Raw genomic sequence first — 19,871 nt, 5'->3', positions numbered from 1 at the left:
CGCATCAGACACCAGCTCCAACAACAGGGCCCTGTCCCTGAACGGAACCCCTTAGAGCATGTTGTTTGGGGTGGACCACCACTGTAGGGAGGGGAATCACAGAGTCCGGCACGATGAAGACCTCGTCCATCCTGTCCGTGGCCTGGGAGAACTTCGAAGCCAACCAGAGCTGGAGGGGCCTCATCCTGAGCCTGGCGTGACGGACCACATACGTGCACGCTGACATGTGACCCAAAAGTTGCAGGCAAACCCTGGCTGTTGTCACCGGGAACCTTATGACCAAGTCAATGAGACCTTTCAGGGTCTTGAATCTGTTTGGCGGGAGAGAGGCCCTGGCCGACACTGCGTCTAGAAGCGCCGTGATAAACTCTATGCGTTGGACCGGGACTAACGTGGACTTGGTGTTATCAACAGGCCCAAGGCAGTGCACGTGAACAGAAGGAATGCCACATGATCCCTCACCTGTGACCGGGAAGTGCCCTTGACAAGCCAATCGTCCAGACAGGGAAATATCTGGACCCCCCCCACCGCCATCTGAGGTAGACCGCTACCACTGACATGCATTTTGTAAATACCCTGGGGGCAGTGGACAGACCAAACAGGAGGACCGTGAATTGGTAATGATTCTGCCCCACCGTGAAAGGGAGGAAGCGCCTGTGCCCCTTGAATATGTGGATTTACGCATATGGAAGTACACATCCTGTAGATCAAGAACAGCGTACCAGACCCTGGATCCAGGGAGGGGATGATGGAGACCAGGGAGACCTTGCGGAACTTGAGTTTCACCATGTACTGGTTCAGACCTCAGAGGTCCAGGATGGGCCTGAGCCCCCTTTTGGCCTTCGGGATAAGGAAATAACGGGAGTAATACCCCTTGCCCATGAACACTTCGGGCACCGCCTCTATCGCTCCTAGTCCAGGGAGCCGCCCCACCTCCTGCTCGAGCAGAGCTTCATGCGAGGGGTCCCCCAAGAGGGATGGGGGTGCGGGCTGGTTCAGCGGGGAGGAAGTAAACTAGAGGGTGTAACCCCGGGAGATGGTGTTGAGGACCCATGGGTCTGAGGTTAGCCACAACCATTCCGAGAGGAAAGCACACAACCTGTTGGAGAAGGGTAGCTTTATTGGGGGTGGACTAGTGAGGACTAGCGGGGTGCCCCCGAGCGTCCCGTAAAAAAGCCTTTTCCCCACCAGCTTGCCCTTGGAGGGCCCAGACTGGGGGACAGGCTGAGACTGCCTCTGAGAGCGTCCCTTATAGTCCCGCTTCTTCTTATGCGCGGCCTCATACTTCAGTAGGGCAGCCTGGGTGGGAGTCTGCTGCGGCTTGAACTTAGGTTTTACTGAAGCCAGGACACAGAGGCCCAGAGTCTGGAGAGTCGTGTGGGAATCCTTCATGCCATGCAGCCTTGTATCTGTTTCCTCCACAAACAGAGCCTTCCCGTCGAATGAGAGATCCTGCATGGAAGACTGTGCCTTGCTGGACAGCCCAGAGAGCAGGAGCCATGACGCCTGTCTCATGGACACCATGGAGGCCACTGATCGTGCGGCAGTGTCTGCAGCATCCGAGGCTGCCTGCAGGGACGCCCTAGCGGCCGTTGCCCCTTCCTCCACTAGCGCCTGGAACTCCTTCCTATCGCGCTCCTGGAGGGAGTCCTCAAACTTGGGCAGGGAGCCCCACAGATTGAGTTCATACCAGCCCAGGAGAGCCTGATGGTTTGCCGCTCGTAACTAAAAGCTCGAAGACTAATAAATTTTCCTTTTGAAAGAGTCCAGTTTCCGAGGTTCTTTGGGGTCGGGGCTGGCTGACCCTGCCGTTCCCTGTGGTTGACCAACTCGACCACCAGGGAGTTGGGCGCCGGGTGGATATACAGGTACTCATGCCCTACGGTGGGTACAAAGTACTTGCATTCCACCTTTTTAGAGATGGGGGCCAACGAGGCTGGTGTTTGCCACAGGGCATCTGAAATCTTAGCCACCCCTTCATGGAGACACAAGGCCACCCTACCCAGTGCCGATGGGGACAACACGTCAAACAAAGAGTCTGAGGGCTCCTCCATCTCCTCTGCTTGGAGGTGGAAGCTTGCTGCCACCCTCTTTAAGAGTTCTTGGTGGGCCCTGAAGTCTTCCTGAGGGTGGAACCGCAATCACCTCCTCTGGGAGGGGCAAAGAGGACGGTGCGGTGCTCTGGGTATTGGTCGGCACCGGAGGGTCCACCATCTGGTCGGACTCTGGGCACGGTGCCGAGGACGCATGTCCCCCCAAGAAAGGAGTTGGTGGTCTGGAGAGGGAGGCCGCCGGTGCTTTCCATTGCTCCGGGCACCAAGCGAGCTCCCACCAGGGGCTCACTGGAGGCCTTGGTGCCCACTGATACCACTGGGCCGGCCACAACACTTAGTGCCACTGCACCTGCTGTGGCACCGGCGGGGCCGTCTGTTCAGGTTGGCTAGCCTAGCCCAGCCCATTGAAGGACAGCAACAAATGGAGACTGGGCTGGTGTAATATCTCCTGCTGTCTCTGGACCGGGAGGAGCAGCAGTGCCAGGATCTAGGACGGCCACAGGGCCACGATCTTGACGTGGAGGACCGGTACCGACAGTAACAGCTAATCCGCAAACGGCCTAGACAGGCGGACCTAGGACGGCAAGATGGCGGCGACTGACGCCCGGGGCTGCGATACCTTGGCAGAGACTTGGAGTGGGAGTCCAAGTGGGAACAGCATCAACGATCGTGCCGTGACCGACTGCAGTACCCTCTCCGAGACAAGGACTGTTAGCAACACCCGTCACGGTCCTGTCAATATTCGCTCCTTGAGGATGAGCGGTACCAAGAGTCCCAGCCGGCTGGAACCCAGCCAGACAGCCTGGTCAGCATTTAGGGTGATCCACATGGACTCTGCCCCGAGCGGCTGCTGGGTAGTGAAAGGCGTTGGGAACACTCCCTCGACCGGTACCGGGCCAGAGGCGACTGCAGAGATCCCAACAGCGGCTTGCCTCTGGAGCATGGGGCTGACGTAGGCGGCGCTCCGGGCACTGGCATGGACATAACGTCCTGGGCCACCTGGATGCCATCCACGCCTGAAGCCCTACGGGCAGGTCTGTTCCAAAGGGGCCGGGCTACTCAGCTCAACGTGAGTTGGAGGCCTGGGGCCCGAGGACTACCCGACATGGGCCTAGCCTCTGTCCCAGACTTCCCTCAGTGCCGCTGTAAAGAGGAAGTCTTCCTGGCCCTCTTGACATGCCCTGTGGATGGGGAGCAGTGCCAACTAGTCGATGGCATCGGAGGGTCACCACGCCCCGACACCGCGCCAGGTACTGGTTTCGAGCGCCGTGCCAGAGTCGAGGTCAGCGCTGACTATCAGGATGGCTCAAAGCCTAATGTCCCTCTCTCTTTTGGTCAGACTTAAATGACTTGCAAATCTTGCACCTTTCGCTGATATGGGTTTCTCCCAAACAGCGCAAGCAGTCTGCATGCAGGTCACTTCTTGGCAAAGAACACCTACAAGATTCACACAGCGTGCCCTGGCCTGGGCTCACAGACTAACTAAATGGCTAACTAACTACAGGTACTAACACTGAACGAACGAACAGTTCCGGGGGATGAGCTACAGCAAAACTGGAGCAAAGCAGTTCCGACACCTTTACTGGCGGCAAGAAGGAACTGAGGGTGGGGGGGAGCGTGCAGCTCCCCTTATACCGCGTCAGGTAGGCGCCACTCCAGGGGTCACGGGAGGCGCTCCCCACTACGAGTACTGCTAGGGGAAAAACTTCTGGCACTGGTGCACGTGGCGGGCACATACAAACATATTGTGGAATACACATGAGCAATCACTCAAAGAAGAAACATTTTTGCTGTTAACAAGCATGTTATCTCTGGAGACAAATCCGCAGTTTGAGAACTAAGCATCTGTGATGGTATCTTCTAGACTGAGCACTGAGTCCCACTGGGTAGATAGAAAGATTAACCTAAATAATCTATATAGAAGACACTAGAACCCCATAAAATTGGGTCCCTAATCCATGAACTATTGGAACTCATTTACAAAATGTTTCTTAAACATGACATGAATATATTGTCTCATACTATAGAATTAGTATTTATAATCCCTATTCCATGATGAGATCTTTGATCTATAATGTATCTATCCTTAGATACATTTTTGCACAAACCAGGGTGGATAAAAATCAGTGATTTAAAAAAAAAATCTGATAAAATGCTTTTTGAGGGGAGAAAACCTATGTGAGCACAAAACATACACAAGTTCACAGAGTTACCTGAAAGTATTTTGTGGAAATAAATTAACAGTTTTTCTAAATCTTTAGAAGGCAATTCGAAACAAAGTGGAACTTTGAAAAAAGTATCTTCTACTAAATGAACAGAGATAGGAATTCTTAAGGGACCAAAATACGAACATAATAAATGACTGCAATTTAAATTTTATGTTTTCAGTTGGCAGTATTAAGACAGTGAAAAATGTACTACTAAACTATACCTACTGTGAAACTCTAATATCAGAGGCCTGGGATATGTAAAAACCACACTTCAATCAAAGTTCATATTGTCACCAAAATTCTTAGATAAACCTATAGCTGTTAGGCATTTAAGGACACATTTTTGAAAATCCTCAGTACCCACAATGGAGGGAAGATTTTCAAAAAGCTCTGATCACATTTAAGCCCCTAAATAAATACTGTAACCAGTTCTGGTACCCACAATCCAAGAACGATGTTGATAAAGATGTAGGGGTTCAGAGAAGAGCCATGAGAATGATTAAAAGATTAAAGAACATGCCTTATAGTTATAAGCTAAAGAGACTGAGCTGCTTGAATTTAACAAAGAGAAGGTTAAGAGCGGACTTTATAAGTAGCTACATGGTGAACAAAAATTTTATAATGGACTTTTCAACCTAGCAGACAAATGTATAACAAGATCCAATGGCTGGAAGTCAATGCTAGACAAATTCAGCCTGGAGATAGTGCACACATTTTTAATAGTGAAGGTAATTAGCCATTGGAACAAAGATTGTGGCAGACTCTCCAACTTTGGCAATTTTTCAATCATAGCTGGAATGTTTTTCTTAAAGATAGCTTTAACTCAAACAGGAATTAATTCATGGACATTCTATGGCCTGTGTTACACAGGAGGTCACACTAGATGATCACAGTGGTCCCTCCTGGCCTTGGAATTTAGGAAGTAACCCGATTTAAAAGAGTATTCGGCACCCGGTAGCACCTTTCAAGAACAGAAGCTGCTGGGTACTGAACACTTTTGACAATCAGGCCCTTACTTTCTCAATACACTCAAACACATGGATATAATCTGCAAGTCACCAACTGCTTCCATTAACAATATGCATCATCTATCAGGCCAAAGGATCCCAAAATGCTTTACCAACTTTTAGCAAAGATCACTTCAGACTCCATGGAAATGCACCATCGCTGAAGGGGGAGGGAGAGGAGGGAATGCAACAGTTGTTTAATGGCAGCGCACAACTGCAGTCAGTTCAGATGATGACTACCATTTCCAACTAAATCACAAGGTGAATTTTAAAGTATACAAAAACATACATTATTATCACTGTCTCCTACAAACAGTGCCAGTGTTATTAATTATAAGTGGCGAATATCTGTTTTACTTCTCACCCAAAAGACTAATCTGAAGAAAGATTCATGTGCTCAGTGAAGTTAAACAGGTATCACCCCCGAAAATCAGGCATTATGACAAAATCCAAAGTGAACTCTTACCGAATGGAATAACATGCAGTGTCCTATCCTGGATTGGATGTCCTCAGGTCCAGCATTACACGAATCTTCTCTCAACAGTTTCCACGTCTGACATTGACAGTCAAAAGCAAACAATCCACTAAATTGAGGTTCACTGGCTCTGCTGTCATCTACACTGCCATTACATGTCAAAATCCTACCTCCAAACGTATAGATCATGTGTTTTTCTGAATCCATACACATCTGTAGGAAGCAGGAGATATACAAACTACATTAGTTTAATCAAGAATACATTAATATTTCATATCAGCCAATAAAAACCCTTAGCTCTTTGAGGTAACCAGCAGAACAGCAGTATTCAGCATGAGTTAATATCAGCACATCCTCCTTCCTTAATCTGTAGTAAATGAAGCAGTTTACAGCTAACTCCATGTGTAATACAGATGCAGTGCACAGAGATTACTGGCCCCCAGTTTACAATGTGGCTTGGCTGCCCACATGAAGCAATACTGCATGCCAGGGTCTAGTGTCTCCATTCTCCCCATCTGTGTAAGATGAGGGCAACCACAGACTGCACTTTGATCACCTCTGAGTATTCAATAGCGTATTCAAAATTTTATGTAGCAGAGTAAAAATGAAGAAGTCAGTGGTTTGCTTTTTTACTCTGTTTGCAATAACCTGTTATAACATATACTAAAAGCTACCATCTGATAACGGCGAGGCGGGGGAATCAGGATTACTGACAACTGGCCAAGGACTGTACACACAACTAGGATTAAAACAGCCTATGATTTTTGTTACCCCATGCTCAGCTCTGCCCCTCTTCCTCCAGCAGCCTACCTGTTTGTCTTATCTACTTGTTATTTCTAAAACAGGGCCCTGACCTTGTAAGGTCTCTAGGTCTTATGGCAATATAGACATTAAGGGATATGTACTGTTATTAAACAATCTCTAAAGCTTGAAACATAACTGTATTCTACAGCACCCAAACAGTGCCTCTCAGTACAAAGATGACAATGTGATCCCTGTCTCCAAAAAACTTATTTCAGATATGAAACAACAAACGGAGTTACAAAAAAGTAGGAAAAAGCAAGAGATGCAAGGAAGGAGGACAGATGGAATTACAAAAACATTCCGTGGCTCCTCAGAACAGGTTGGCACAAAAAGTCGCAAAAAAGAATCAATTCAATTTTAATTTGAATTCTGCAAGGTACAATATTCCAAAGAAAAACTGGCAGCCAATTCCATAATGAGTTCCTATGCCTATGAAGTGCATATACGTGTATGCACACGCACGCGTGCACACACACACACCCCCCCACAAGTCTTTTTAAATGAAAGGTAGGCCAAATTTTGATCAAAACCCAAGCCCTTTTTCCAATATCTCCATTGTCTCTTGCATTGTTGTCCACAGTAACACCCAACACTGGCTACAATATGGTTGTGGTTCCACAATCCCAGTGATGAGCACCTGTTACTCACTAACAAGACATCACTGTGCAAGATGAGCTTTCCCAGACATAGCTGCATTGTTTCTTAATCTTTATAGGAGATTACAAGATACTAAACAAATAACTTCATGTTCTTGAAAAAAAATAGAGTAGTTTTTTTATACTGTAACATTTACATTGTTAATTAGGAACATACGTTTTTAAAAAATACATCCTATCCATTTCTCCCAATATATATTTTTTAGTTGCATTACCTGGTGAAACACTTCTCAATTCTAGTAACGGGCTATGGTAAGAAATGTTTTAAGCAAAGCCCAGGAAATAAAAGTGTACTCAATGTTTATCTCTACACCTGACCTGATGATCAAACACCAGCTTGGGACCTCCATCTGCTGCAGTGTCTTCACTTAGCAACATCCATGTGTTGGTGTCAATGTCATAGCGGTAGAAATCACTTTTCAGAGATTTACTGTTCCTCACGGAGGAATCGAGATAACGGCCCAGTGTGTAGATTTGCCTTCGCTGAATATCGATGCACATCTTGTGACAAGATCTGGCACTAGGACCATTCTATTAAAAAAGAAAGTTAGAAAACATTTTAATAGGCACAATACATTAGGGCCCCAGATATTTTCTCAGTCAGGGTAAATAAGTACTTAACAATTACATAGCCTTATAAAAGAATCTGCTTTAGAGAATACATAAAATTCTTTATTTCTATCCCCAGTGATATTCCCTACAGCAATCTATCCAACCAAGAGGGCTGAACACAATCAAACCTGCATACGCAAGACATAACAACCAACATGTCTATCCTTGGTTGAGAAAACAAGAAAGTTTAAAAATAGATGAAGTATCCACTCTGCTTTCGCAGAGCATAAGCCATAAGGTGACTCCATACTCCAATGTAAGAGTACACATAAAAGTGATGCGTTTGTGTGTGTATATATACAGAGTTGTCAGAATCGCAAGATGTGCCAAGCCTTATTCAAAGTTTCATGTACTTTATTATTCACATCAGATTTTACAAGAAGAAAGTCTATAACCTGGAAGGGCAAAAAATGCCTAACAGTTTATTTGATCTTAACCTTGGCTTGCTCTGAATCACTTGGAACAACATCTGGAAGCGATGTGAGAGCTTAAGACATTTTGCTTTTGTCAGCCATTTTAGCTGTTTGGTGGGGCATGTGAAAGAGTTCCTTGAGTAATTAGAGCATTCTGACAAAAAAAACAAAAACACTGAATAATATAGCTGTCCAACAAGCTCAATATTAGAGCTGGAGAGTCTAAAAGCTAGGAGGTGAGAAGTACAAATGACCCAAAATGAGAGTGAGTGTCAGGAGCCAGCACTGATACGCAGAGGTTTAACTAAGAAAGCTTAGCCCAGAAACCTCCATGAGCAGTGAAAAAAATCAAGCTCAAATAAAAAGTGAGATATTTTAATCCTGTCACACTACTACAGACTAAAACAAGCCAGTAACAAATCTACCTTTATTGAAATATACAAAAATCCTCTGCCCCGCATGAATTGTGTGTGTTATGTAAGCTTTCCCTTATTAAAAGATCAGTTACAGAAGAAAACTAACTGCATCTTATATACCTCAACTTTAATAAAAACCAATTAGGGAATCCCTCCTTCAGAGGTGGAATTATGACACTTGACATAGCAAGCAGCTTAAATAAAATTAGTCCATTATATAAAATCTTATCTAAAATTTCATAAGACAAATCACAATTATACAATATCAGGACAAGAAATAGTTCTAAAACTACTGCTGAAGTCTTAGCACACAACGTGAAACTGCCTCAGTATATTTTAGAATTAATAATCACAAAACTTAAGTGTTGGCCTCAACCAAGAGACTTAATGTTAGAGTTTTCAAGGACAAGAATTCAAATTGTGTTTAAAAAAAAAGGGAGTGTACTGCAAGCACCATTTCCTGCAACCCTAAATTGTTGAAATGTTATTTAAAAACCTGTACTGAATTTCTCTTGCATTTTATAAATAGGATATGCTATTATATCACAGGCATGAACACAGCTTTCTAAAGATTACACAGCAGTTATGTTACCAATAGGCAACAAGATTCTTTTAACTAAAAGCAATATATAGCATTGTGACAATTTGAGTAATCTATACAACTTATTAATTCTGTGTGAGACTGAGCTTTCTGCAGCCAAACTCCAGTTTGAAACATGGGGCTAGTCTTCTACTTTCAAATGACACTTGAAAAGCAACAGGTTGAGATAATTGACTCTTGAGATTTGAAAGCCATTTTAATACTTCTAGGGTAGCTAGGTGGATCCTCCTTCTGCCCCCACTGTAAGCTAAATGGGGCAGTTGCCATTATGTATCTCATGGTTTGTATCACAGAGTCAAAATTTGGTGATTCCTTAATTTTTCATTTGTGGAGGACTTATCCACACCTTCGTGTGTTGTTCAAAACGCAGTGGAGTATAGTCCACTGCCTATGAGAAAGATAAAATCCCAGGACTTCTTTTGTTGGATCTTCAATCAGGTCTTTGTTTGAGATGCCATAAGAGGCCCACAATTCGAGACAGAGTGCTGGCATCCTTTCATTTGGCATGTAGGGTTGACATACAGATCCAGAAAGACTTCCTGGATTTGAGTCAGGAGAATGGCAGTGAGTTAAGGTCTGGAGCCATCAGGATCTTGTACTTCCGGACCACAGCAACCTCTCACCTGATGTTGGCTGGCACAATGCCCGCCAAAACTGGGAGCCATAGTACTGGTGTTGATTTGAGAGAGCCAGTAACAATCCTGAGCACAGCAATGATTTCAATGTCAATGAGATTGGCATGGGAGCTGCTTGCACCAAAACTGGTGCGTAATACTCCACATGGGCAAGACCAGGGCTTGTACGGATCTTCGAAGTGTGCATGTATCAACCCCAGGATGGGTCAGTGAGCTTCTGGATGATTTTAACCCTTGTCTCTATTTTCTTTTTCGTCTGGTCAAGGTGTTGGAGATAGCTCGGCATCCAATCAAAGGTAACACCAAGATACCATGGATTGTGGTCAGGCAAAAGTAGCAGACCACAGAAGTCCACTTTCAGCAGCACTTTGGCCTCACGGTTATTTGAGTGGAAGCCACAGATGTGTGTTTCTGAAGCACACTGTTTCAGCTGCCAAGCTCTGAAATACATTACAAGTGTCTGGAGCTCATTGTTCATGACCTTTGACGTGGTCTTTAGAGAGGACGTTTGCATTGTTGGTGCAATGTCATCTGCACAGATGAATTTACAGGATGATGTGGCTGGAATGTCGCTGGTATAGAGACTGAACAGTGAAGGTATTAAAATATACCTCTGTGGGAGGCTGTTGTTCAATTACTGTAATTTGTGGACAGATTTACCAAGGTGAATCTTCGGTTACTCAGCATCTTGGTGATGAGTCTGATGATTGACTGTCATGGAAAAGCTAACAACTTCAGCAGGAGACCTTTGTGCCATACAGTATCACATGCAGAAGACAGATCAATGAATGCTGCCCATTTTAAAATTTCACTGTTAGCCAGACTCTATGTAGCTGGTTAAGACCAGCACCTGATCACAGCAGTTGCGACTGGTTCTAAATCCAGCCTGCTCTTTGGGGACCAGTTGCTCCAGTATTAGATGCAACCTTTGAAGCATGAGCCACTTCAACAGTTTATAGCAATGGCTAAAGAGGGAGTTAGGCTGGTAGCTTTTTGGATCAGTGGCCTCTTTTCCAGGCTTCAAAATGGCTATGAGCCTGGCTATCTTCCACTCTTTTGGTATTACAGCAGAAGACTGGATGTTGCTGAAAATGTCTGCCAGCCACCTTTTTGCCTTTTGACCAAGTTTCTTCAGGAATTTTGGATATACTCTGTCCATTTATGCCACTTTCTCGGACTTAGTGTTGGAAAGACCCTTATCCACTTCATTTAGTGTTTAGAAGGTCAGAAAGGGGTGAAGACAACTGGCACGGATTTATTGCGTGATAAAGTTGTTTGTGGACTTACCACCAAATGTTTTTATCCATTGCCACACAGGATTTGGCAATTAACTGTGAGGAGATGGCATCTTCACTACCTGTGGTGGTCTGAAAAGGAGGCATTTTCAAGTATTGTGGCTTGACCTTGTAAAGTCAAGCACCGTCACAGTTTCACACCACCTTTTCCTTGCTGAGTTCAAAGACTCAAGCAATGCTACTGCGGTTTCAGGGCTTTTGTCAGCTTGATATTGCCAGAAGAGTGCCTTGCTCTTTTCCGTCCAGCAAAGGAATGAATGCTTTTCTGAAGCCCCTTGCAATGTTCAATTTGGCACCGATATTCGTACACCTACAAACTGGTGGTAACAAGCCAGATATGGTGGGATTTGGTTTACCGAGCCCTCTACAATCGCCACATAACAGGACCAGTCAGCAGACTGTAGATTCCAGCATGGTTCCAGGAGGGACCAAATAAGTAGAACTTGTAAGCCTATGTAAATCATTTCCAGGTGGTGTTGGCTGTTGGGAAAGTCACTGAGAACTGACCTTGTGGATGGTATTAGGTGGCTGCTGCTGTCACACAAAACAAAAGGTCAGGAGCGTAGCACTTCCGCCATTGTGCCAACCTAAACATGCCAGTCATTGGCTTCGTAGAGAAGGTGGTGGTCTTCAGTGAAAATATGGGGCTAGTTATCTTCCATTGTTCTGTCAATGGCCTAACAATAGAGGGTCATTTAACTTAAATATTCAACTACTGACATTTAATGCTCTAGACAACAGACTGGCTCCCAACCAGGAAAACCTAGGTCACCTGGGCAATGAAGTCACCTTGTAAGGGAATCTCTGGTCACGTACTGAGGCTGACGAGGGAGTCACCTGACAGATGAGACAAAGGTTCAAAAGAAAGGGAGGAACTGATCTATTCAGGGTCATTTTTCTCCAGCTCAAGAGGAGGGAGAAGCAATCCAGCACGTGGGATCTGGATGAGGCAGAGGACCGCAAGGACTCCCCAAGGAAAGGGTGAGCTAGTGAAAGGCATTATGTTGAGGATGTTCACGGTTTTCTAAATTATCTGTATTCTAATTCCTGTGCTATTAAAGAGAAAGCATGCCTTAGATTTCTATGCAAAGTCTATATGTTAAGCATTCAGACCCACTATGTTGCCCCTTGAAGAGGGAAACCAGAAGAATCATACCTTTGAGTGGAGTTCTAAGCGAGGGCATGTGTAAGCTACAGAAAAGACTGAAGCCTCAGCACTGAGACCAAAGTCTAGGGGTAGCACCCACTCTCAAGAGCTGGAAGACAGAACATTTGTGTACGGAGAGCATGCCTAGGGACCCCAAGACTGGGGCAGTGGCTGGGTTCAGTTCAGAATCCAGAGGCTTAACACACCCACTGACCCACCACTGGGTTTCCTTGTAGCAGTCTAGCGAGTTGTGAGAGGGGCACTCAACTGGGATCTGTGACAAGCCTTAAAAGAACATTTCAGCAGTACATCTATGACATGCAGTAAGGTTCACTTTCACGTCAAAGCTTAAATGCCCTTCTCACATCCCTTCTCTGTCCATATTTCTTAATCCTTTTTCCTCACAACGCTCTTTCTGCACTTCTTCCATTCTTATCTTGAGGAAGGACCAGTACGAAAGGGGAGGGAGGGAAAGAAACGCACTACAGCCTCATTATCTATGAGAAACATTGACAACCGTAGCTTCCTGAATGACATTTATATTGAAAGAGCGGGTTTTCCAATTAAACAATACTGAGTTTTTATTAGGACTGTCGATTAATTGCAGTTAACTCATGAGATTAACTCAAAAAAATTAATCATGATTAAAAAAATTAATCTCATTTAATCAGTTTTAATCACACTGTTAAACAATGGAATACCAATTGTAGAAAAACATCCAAAAATATTTAATTTCATTTTCAAATATATTGATTTCAATTCCAACAGAGACTACGAAGTGTACAGTGCTCACTTTATATTACTTTTGATTACAAATATTTGCACTGCAAAAATGACAAACAAAAACAGTATTTTTCAATTCACCTCATACTAGTACTGTAGTGCAATACATAGCCCTTTGACGGGGCAAACTATTTGCACTCCACACCTTTGGCCTTGGAGTGCTGGAGGCCGGGGTATGCCATATATATACACACACACACACATAGTCTTATATATATTATATATCATATATATAGAGTCTTATAATTCGATTGGATGGTCTTAATGAGCAGGAGCACTATTCTAGATGGACCTTTGGGGTTCAAAATGTCCACCATGGAGTCCTCCTGCTCAACCGTCTCCTCGGCCTGCAACCCCAAGTTCTAGGTGACCCTACACAGTAGCTCCTGGTGGGCTCTGTGGTCTATGGGTGGAGGGCCGGACACCGCTGTACCTGTCCCTGCCTCATCCGGGGATGACTAGGAGGTTAGCAGCTGCTCAACCCCCCTCTGGCTGGTCCTCCTGCTCCCCTTCTCCCATGGAAGGGGCCTCCGGCTTAAGCCGGGCCAGGAGACCTTGGGGCGGCACTGGACTCAGTGCTGGTCTCTCTGGTTTATCGTAGGGGGGGATGCTGGAGGCCTGAATACTGTAGCTTCCGGCACCGTCGGTGCGGAGACCGGGACTGCTGCACCGAGTAGCTCGGCCTGGACAGGGCCCCTTGGCGCTGTTGATAGGTCCAAGGAGTCCAGAAGGGCCAATGACCTGGCGGCCCCCACTGTGGGTGCTAACCCATCTGATGGTCCCTGCTGTCTGGGAGAACGGTGCGAATAACTAACGGCCGGAGTCGGCGCCAAACTGTGGCAACGCCAACCACGAAGGCCACGGCGGTGCCGACGACCTGTGCTGGCGGGAGATCGATGAGCGGCTCCTAACTGAATGGGAGCGGGACCGGTACCGATATCCCCGGGACTGGGAACGGGATCTGGACTGGGACCAGCGTTCCCAGGATCGGCATCTGCGGGAGTCCTCCGGCAAGGGCCGTCTCGACTCCTCCTGGTGCCAGTCTTTAAGTGGTGCCGGAGAGCATCGTGCTCCTTCCATCACTTCCTCGCACCGATCCACTCCCGGTACCGCGACTTCCTTCTGAGCTGCGGGTAACTGGGAGTCTGCAGACGCGGAGCTCGACCAGGATCAACTCCAGGAACAATGCCGGGACGGTGCCCTCGAACGGCACACCAATGCCGGCTTACCCCTCGACAGCACCCGTGGCATGGGTGCCGGAGGATTCTCCTTGTACAGGATGGGGCTCGTCACCAACAACTCAATGGAGGTCCTTCGCCGCCTCAAAGGTGCCAGGCATGGAGAGCTGATCCATTATGTCCTCGAGCCCATCGTCTGCACTGAGCTCACTTAGGCCTGGACTCGGTGGGACTCATGGTGCTGAAGCCACTGGTGCCAGCATCGGTACAGCGGCCGTCCCGCTCTGATTGGTGCTCGAGGCCTTGGAAGGTGCCGGCCTCCTATGCAGGGAAAGTCTGCACCTTCCTTCTGGCTGCGCCGTGGGCCGCACCGGGGAGGATGAGCGGTGCCGGGGCCTAGTCTGGTGCTCTGGGGCCGGCAGCTTTCAGTGTTTAGCCGGTGCCGGGTCTCTCGACAGCTCCGGGGCACTACGCACCGAGGAAGCCGGAGCAGACATTGGGTGCTCTGGACCCAGTGGCTGCAATGCAGCCTCCATCAACTACTGCTTCAAAGAAAAGTCTTTCTTTCTTTGTTCTTGGCCTGAACGCCTTGCAAATCTTACACCGCTCAGTTTGATGCTCTTCCCCCGGGCAATGTAGACACGAGTCGTGGGGGTCACTAACTGGCATAGGCTGGCGGGACATGGCATAAGCCTTAAACCCCTGGGCCTGCGGCATACCCTGCGGCCCAGGGTGGGTGCTGGAAGCCTCCAAGCACCTAATCACTTAAGTATCCACAACAAAGGTATGCTAACTAACTGATAACAGCTCTCTAACTCTGGGAAAGGCTAAGGGACTGCTCTCATACAAGAGAGACTCAGAGGGGTTCTTCCAACACCGCCATGGACGGTAAAAAGGAACTAGAGGGGATCAGGCGGCAGGGGTATATATGCATGGCGCAATGGCGCCACTCAGGGGGCCCCCCACTGTCCCGATGGGAGCCACCAAGGGAAAAAGTTTCCGATGCTCGTGCACGCGGCGCACGCACACCTAATGTGGAATGCACATTAACAAGCACTTGAAGAAGAAGTTGTTTGTCTGAGCAATTGGCTGAACAAGAAGTAGGACTGAGCGGACTTTAGGCTCTCCAGTTTTACACTGTTTTATTTTTGAATGCAGGGGGTTTTTTGTACATAATTCTACATTTGTAAATTCAACTCTCATGATAAAGAGATTGAAATACAGTATTTGTATTGGGAGAATTGAAAAATACTATTTTTTTTTTTTTACAGTGCAAACATTTGTAATATAAAGTAAGCACTGTACATTTTGTATTGTGTTGTAACTGAAATGAATATATTTGAAAATGTAGAAAACATCCAAAAATATTTAAATAAATTGTATTAAATTGTTTAACAGCACGATTAATTATTTTAATTGCTTGACAGCGCTAGTTTTTATACTTCAAAGAGGTACCCTCAGCCTCTTTGGCAGGTCATCCCTGTAACACAGAAGTGAAAGCCCATCTCTGAGCACATTTATGCAGTTGTGACACTTATGGATGCTCTTTGGCAAGGGGAACAGTAGAACATTTTATGCTTTGTTAAAGAGGCCATTTAGATGGAATGTTAAGATCAATGTCTGTATTTCAAGTAGATGTTTTATGGATCCTCCATTTGTTATGTCATTGCCCTTGCAAGTGAAGTCCTTTTTGTACTGAACTGGAGATGATTTGAGTGCCATTTTTGTTTTCACATGAAAGGCTTTTGATGTATAGGCAGAACATACTTCAAAAATTCATGCAGTAATTTAAAGAAGCATCTGCATCATCAAGATATTCCATCAATTTGCAGTTTAGACAACCAATAATGTTAGGTATATGGATACTGACACATAGCTGGAGAGTCCCTGGCCCCAAAAGTTTACAGTCTAAGGCAACAAGACACAAGAAGCATCTATCCTCATTTTACAGACAGTGAATAGAGGGCACCATGAGAGTACACGATTTGCCCATGGTTACAACGTCTGTGACAGAGCCAGGAATTGAACTCAGATGTTCTAATTTTGAAATTAGTGCTTTGTCCATAAGAACATCCTTCCTCTCACGTGATATTTCTCTGAAATGTAGAAATAAATCTTAAACCATTGATACCTTAAAGTACCAAATTCTTGGCATTGGTACCAATGGTAAAGGAGTTTGTTTACTTTTGAGCAGTACACAACACAATGTTGCAAACCATAAAAAGATTCTTATAAGATAAAAATGAACAGCAGTAACACATTTCATTCCGATTATCTAAATGTAATACCAAGGTAAAGGCACAGTGATCCTTCAAGTCTCAGAATATAGATTTTTTTTTTTTTAAGTACTAATTGCATGTGCTGAATTAACAGCTTCTGTAGACCTAATTCCCCTTTTCATGTATTCAGATAACAGGCACAACAAGGGTAGTAACAATGCAAGCTTCCCCAGACCGATCTCTAACAACATTTAATCTCTAACCTGAAGGGTACACCTTTAGGGAAAGGAAGTTAGTTCATTTCCATGGCTTGTTCCATCTTTTCTACTACAAGCCCTTGCCCACCAGAAGAGTGCTTAATTGGTAACTTATTCAAAAACTCAAGTTGTGCATGCATGAAAGCATTAACAACCATGAAAAAGGGTATAAGGAACCCACTGGAACCTTCCAATCAGTAAGTCTACCACTTTTTGGTAGCGATGGAAACAGCTCCTTAGAAATGGTTTTAAACAATGGTGTCGTTTATTTTGAAATCGAAACCAGAGTGGAAAGGTCTAAACCTGCACTTGCTTGAGGGTTACTATATTTGTCTACACGTCCTTGTAATATGAACACACTTCAGTGCAGGACACAAGGTCCATTTATGAAGAAAGATATGTATAGATACTCTGGACAAAAGAAAATGAATAAGACACTTACAGCAACACGTGATGAAATGAATAAAGAGCCTGTGGGCAGTTGAGAATGTTCATCCAAAGAAGTCTACTTCACATAGCTACAATGGCAGGCCTGTTGTCCAGACAAAGAGTACAGTGAAACAGCTTGTTATGGAGAGAGTGACCTGACTGAATTCAAATTGGGAATGAGTTTGCTGATTCTGGAAGTGTTTAAAAATCTTGACTTCTTATTTATTAGGCACCAGGGGAGGAAGAGAGACTGTAGTAGATAAGACTTTCCTTTTAAATTAGTAATGGAAGAGACAAAATAGGGTGAAAGGGCTACAAACGAAAATTTTTCCAGAGTCTTGACTGGCACAAATTTCATGAGTCAAAGGTCACAAGATGGCTAGACCCCACTGAGATTATGCCCTCTTCTGAATCTGGGCAGAACCACAAAAACTGCAAACTGATTTATTAAGTATTTAGTACTCTCACCACACAGACCCGCTTTGTATGGTGCACATCCATTGACAGAGTGAAATTTTACACATACCTCTCCCATCCATAGATGGGAAAAGAGAAAACTTACTACCAAAAACATAAATACCACGCTCTTTTGAAACAGATTTTCCAGTGGAAGACAGCAAGGAAGGTAAAACTTGATTAGTTTCTATTCATCACAGCCTCCCACTCAAAACAGAATTGTCAAATAAAAAGGCATCTCTACTGTAAGAAGGCAGTCTGCACTGGAAGGCAGAGCATGGGACTAAGACTTTGGGATCCGTGGTCGAGAAAAATTTAAGTATCATGGATAAGTAAATAAACAAAGGTGTTTAAAGCTAACTTCTACTTATCTATTACTTTTGATAGCTAAAGTGCTAGTCAATTAGTAGTAAAGGGCACATATTACATTAAACATTTCCTCTAAATACCTAGATTTATAATAGTCTCTTTTTAAAAAGTTATTTGCACATGTGAATTACAAGCTTTGTTAGTGGTAATTTCAAAAGAACATGTTAGCTAGTTTAACAGACAATTATGAAATAGGCATCTCACTTTTGACTACTTGCCACACACAGTAACATTTAGTGACTTTTAGCCTACAAACAAATTAACAACAAATGTTAGCTGTGGGAACCTTTTCCATTTTTCTTCCGAGACTTCTGGTGTGCAAACTAAGGAACAGACAAGAATCCAAGTAAATTAAGTGACAAGGATTGTAGCCATCTTGGTTTCAGGATATGATAGAGACAAGGTGGGCGAAGTAACATCTTTTACTGGACCAACTTTTGTTGGTGAAAGAAATAAGCTTTGAACTCCACAGAGCTCTCCTTCAGATCTGGGAAAGGCACTCTGCCACAGCAGAGCTTTAATATGGCTTGTGTGGTCACGGAGCAGCGCTGGGAGAGAGCTTTCTCCCAGCGCTCTAAAAAACTACCTCCACAAGGGGCATGGCTCCCAGCGCTGTTACACTGTCTATACTGGCATGTTACAGCACTGAAACTTGCAGCACTTGGGGGGAGGAGGGCGTTTTTTCACAACCCTGAGCGAGACAGTTGCAGCGCTGTAAAGTGCAGTGTAGACAAGCCCTCAGATACATTATGTAATGAAATTAACGTACAAGTGAGAGGTACACCTATGTATTCCTCAAAATAAATACTCTGCAATTTGAATTTGATCAACAAATCTGTAGATTACATATAAGGAAGAAGATAGTCAGCTCTCCTTCTTCCATATCTGTAGTGGCTCTGTAGGACCCAGAGAAAAAGAGAAGTAAAGTCATTTTTTCCTAAGTAAAGCAAGGGGATAGTCTGCTGTGACTAAATTTTGAGTACGAAAGTAAAATTCTACATTCTGAATATATCTGCACTTGAAAGGATTAAATATCCTCCAAGACTTGCAAATGAATAATCTCAAGGGATATGGAAGGCATTGCCATCAATAGTACGATTTTATCTGAACAGTTGCTCTCTCTCCTGGTGAAGATTTGTGCACCAGCATTTTGTACTGCTACCTGTGTCCAGAGATGCCAGATTCCCACACTGATGGAGACCAATATCACCACAGCTTGGATGATTCTCTGAGTTAGACAGTGGAAAAATTACAACACTTCTCTTAATAAAAAGAGCAACTAAAACCAATAGGATCTTACAACTTAAGTAAGTCACACAGCTGCTTGGTGGCATGGAAAGTTACACAGCAATATCCGATTTGCCATGGAGCAGAAGAATGGTCTGCTGGCTAGGGCAATAGTCTGGGTCTCAGGAGACCTGGCTTCAATTCCCTGCTCTGCCAGACTCCCTCCGTGACCCAGGATAACTCTCAGTCTATGTCTCAGTCTCCCACCTGTAAAATGGGGTTAATAGCACTGCCCTCACAGTGATGAAAAATTAAAAGGCAGTCAGATACTGTTGTAAGGGGGCCATGAAAGTACCTAAGATACACAGGGCCTTCAAGTCCACTATTTCTCCAACAGTGACCAATGCCAGAGACTTGAGAGTGGTTTTTTGGTATTCCTCAAATACCCAACTGTGCCATGCAATGCCGAATCATTGCATATGTTTATGAAAAATATCTTCTGAATATGCTACACCACATTATAAAATACAGTTAAGACTTAACTTCATTTAACTTGCAAATATGGAAACCAATTATCCTACTTAAGGACTAACATATGAAATATTTTCAAAGGTTCAGATATTTTTGC

The 19,871-nt window shown here is 44.8% G+C and overlaps 1 protein-coding gene across 4 annotated transcripts in view; it reads right to left on the bottom strand.

The window, feature by feature from the left end:
• Positions 1–19,871, bottom strand: part of MKLN1 (muskelin 1) — a 199,536-nt gene that overhangs the window by 57,497 nt on the left and 122,168 nt on the right. For all 4 annotated transcript variants that reach the window (XM_077837053.1, XM_077837063.1, XM_077837072.1 and 1 more), the window contains 2 exons: positions 7,525–7,737; positions 5,738–5,959 (listed from right to left, as the gene is read on the bottom strand). In XM_077837053.1, coding sequence (XP_077693179.1) covers positions 5,738–5,959; positions 7,525–7,737 — 435 coding nt within the window. The remainder of the gene's footprint in view (positions 1–5,737; positions 5,960–7,524; positions 7,738–19,871) is intronic.

The sequence above is a fragment of the Eretmochelys imbricata genome, chromosome 1, assembly GCF_965152235.1.
Source record: "Eretmochelys imbricata isolate rEreImb1 chromosome 1, rEreImb1.hap1, whole genome shotgun sequence".
Lineage (NCBI taxonomy): Eukaryota > Metazoa > Chordata > Testudines > Cheloniidae > Eretmochelys > Eretmochelys imbricata.
Note: the sequence above shows the minus strand (reverse complement) of the source record. Positions and strands in the feature narration are given on the sequence as shown.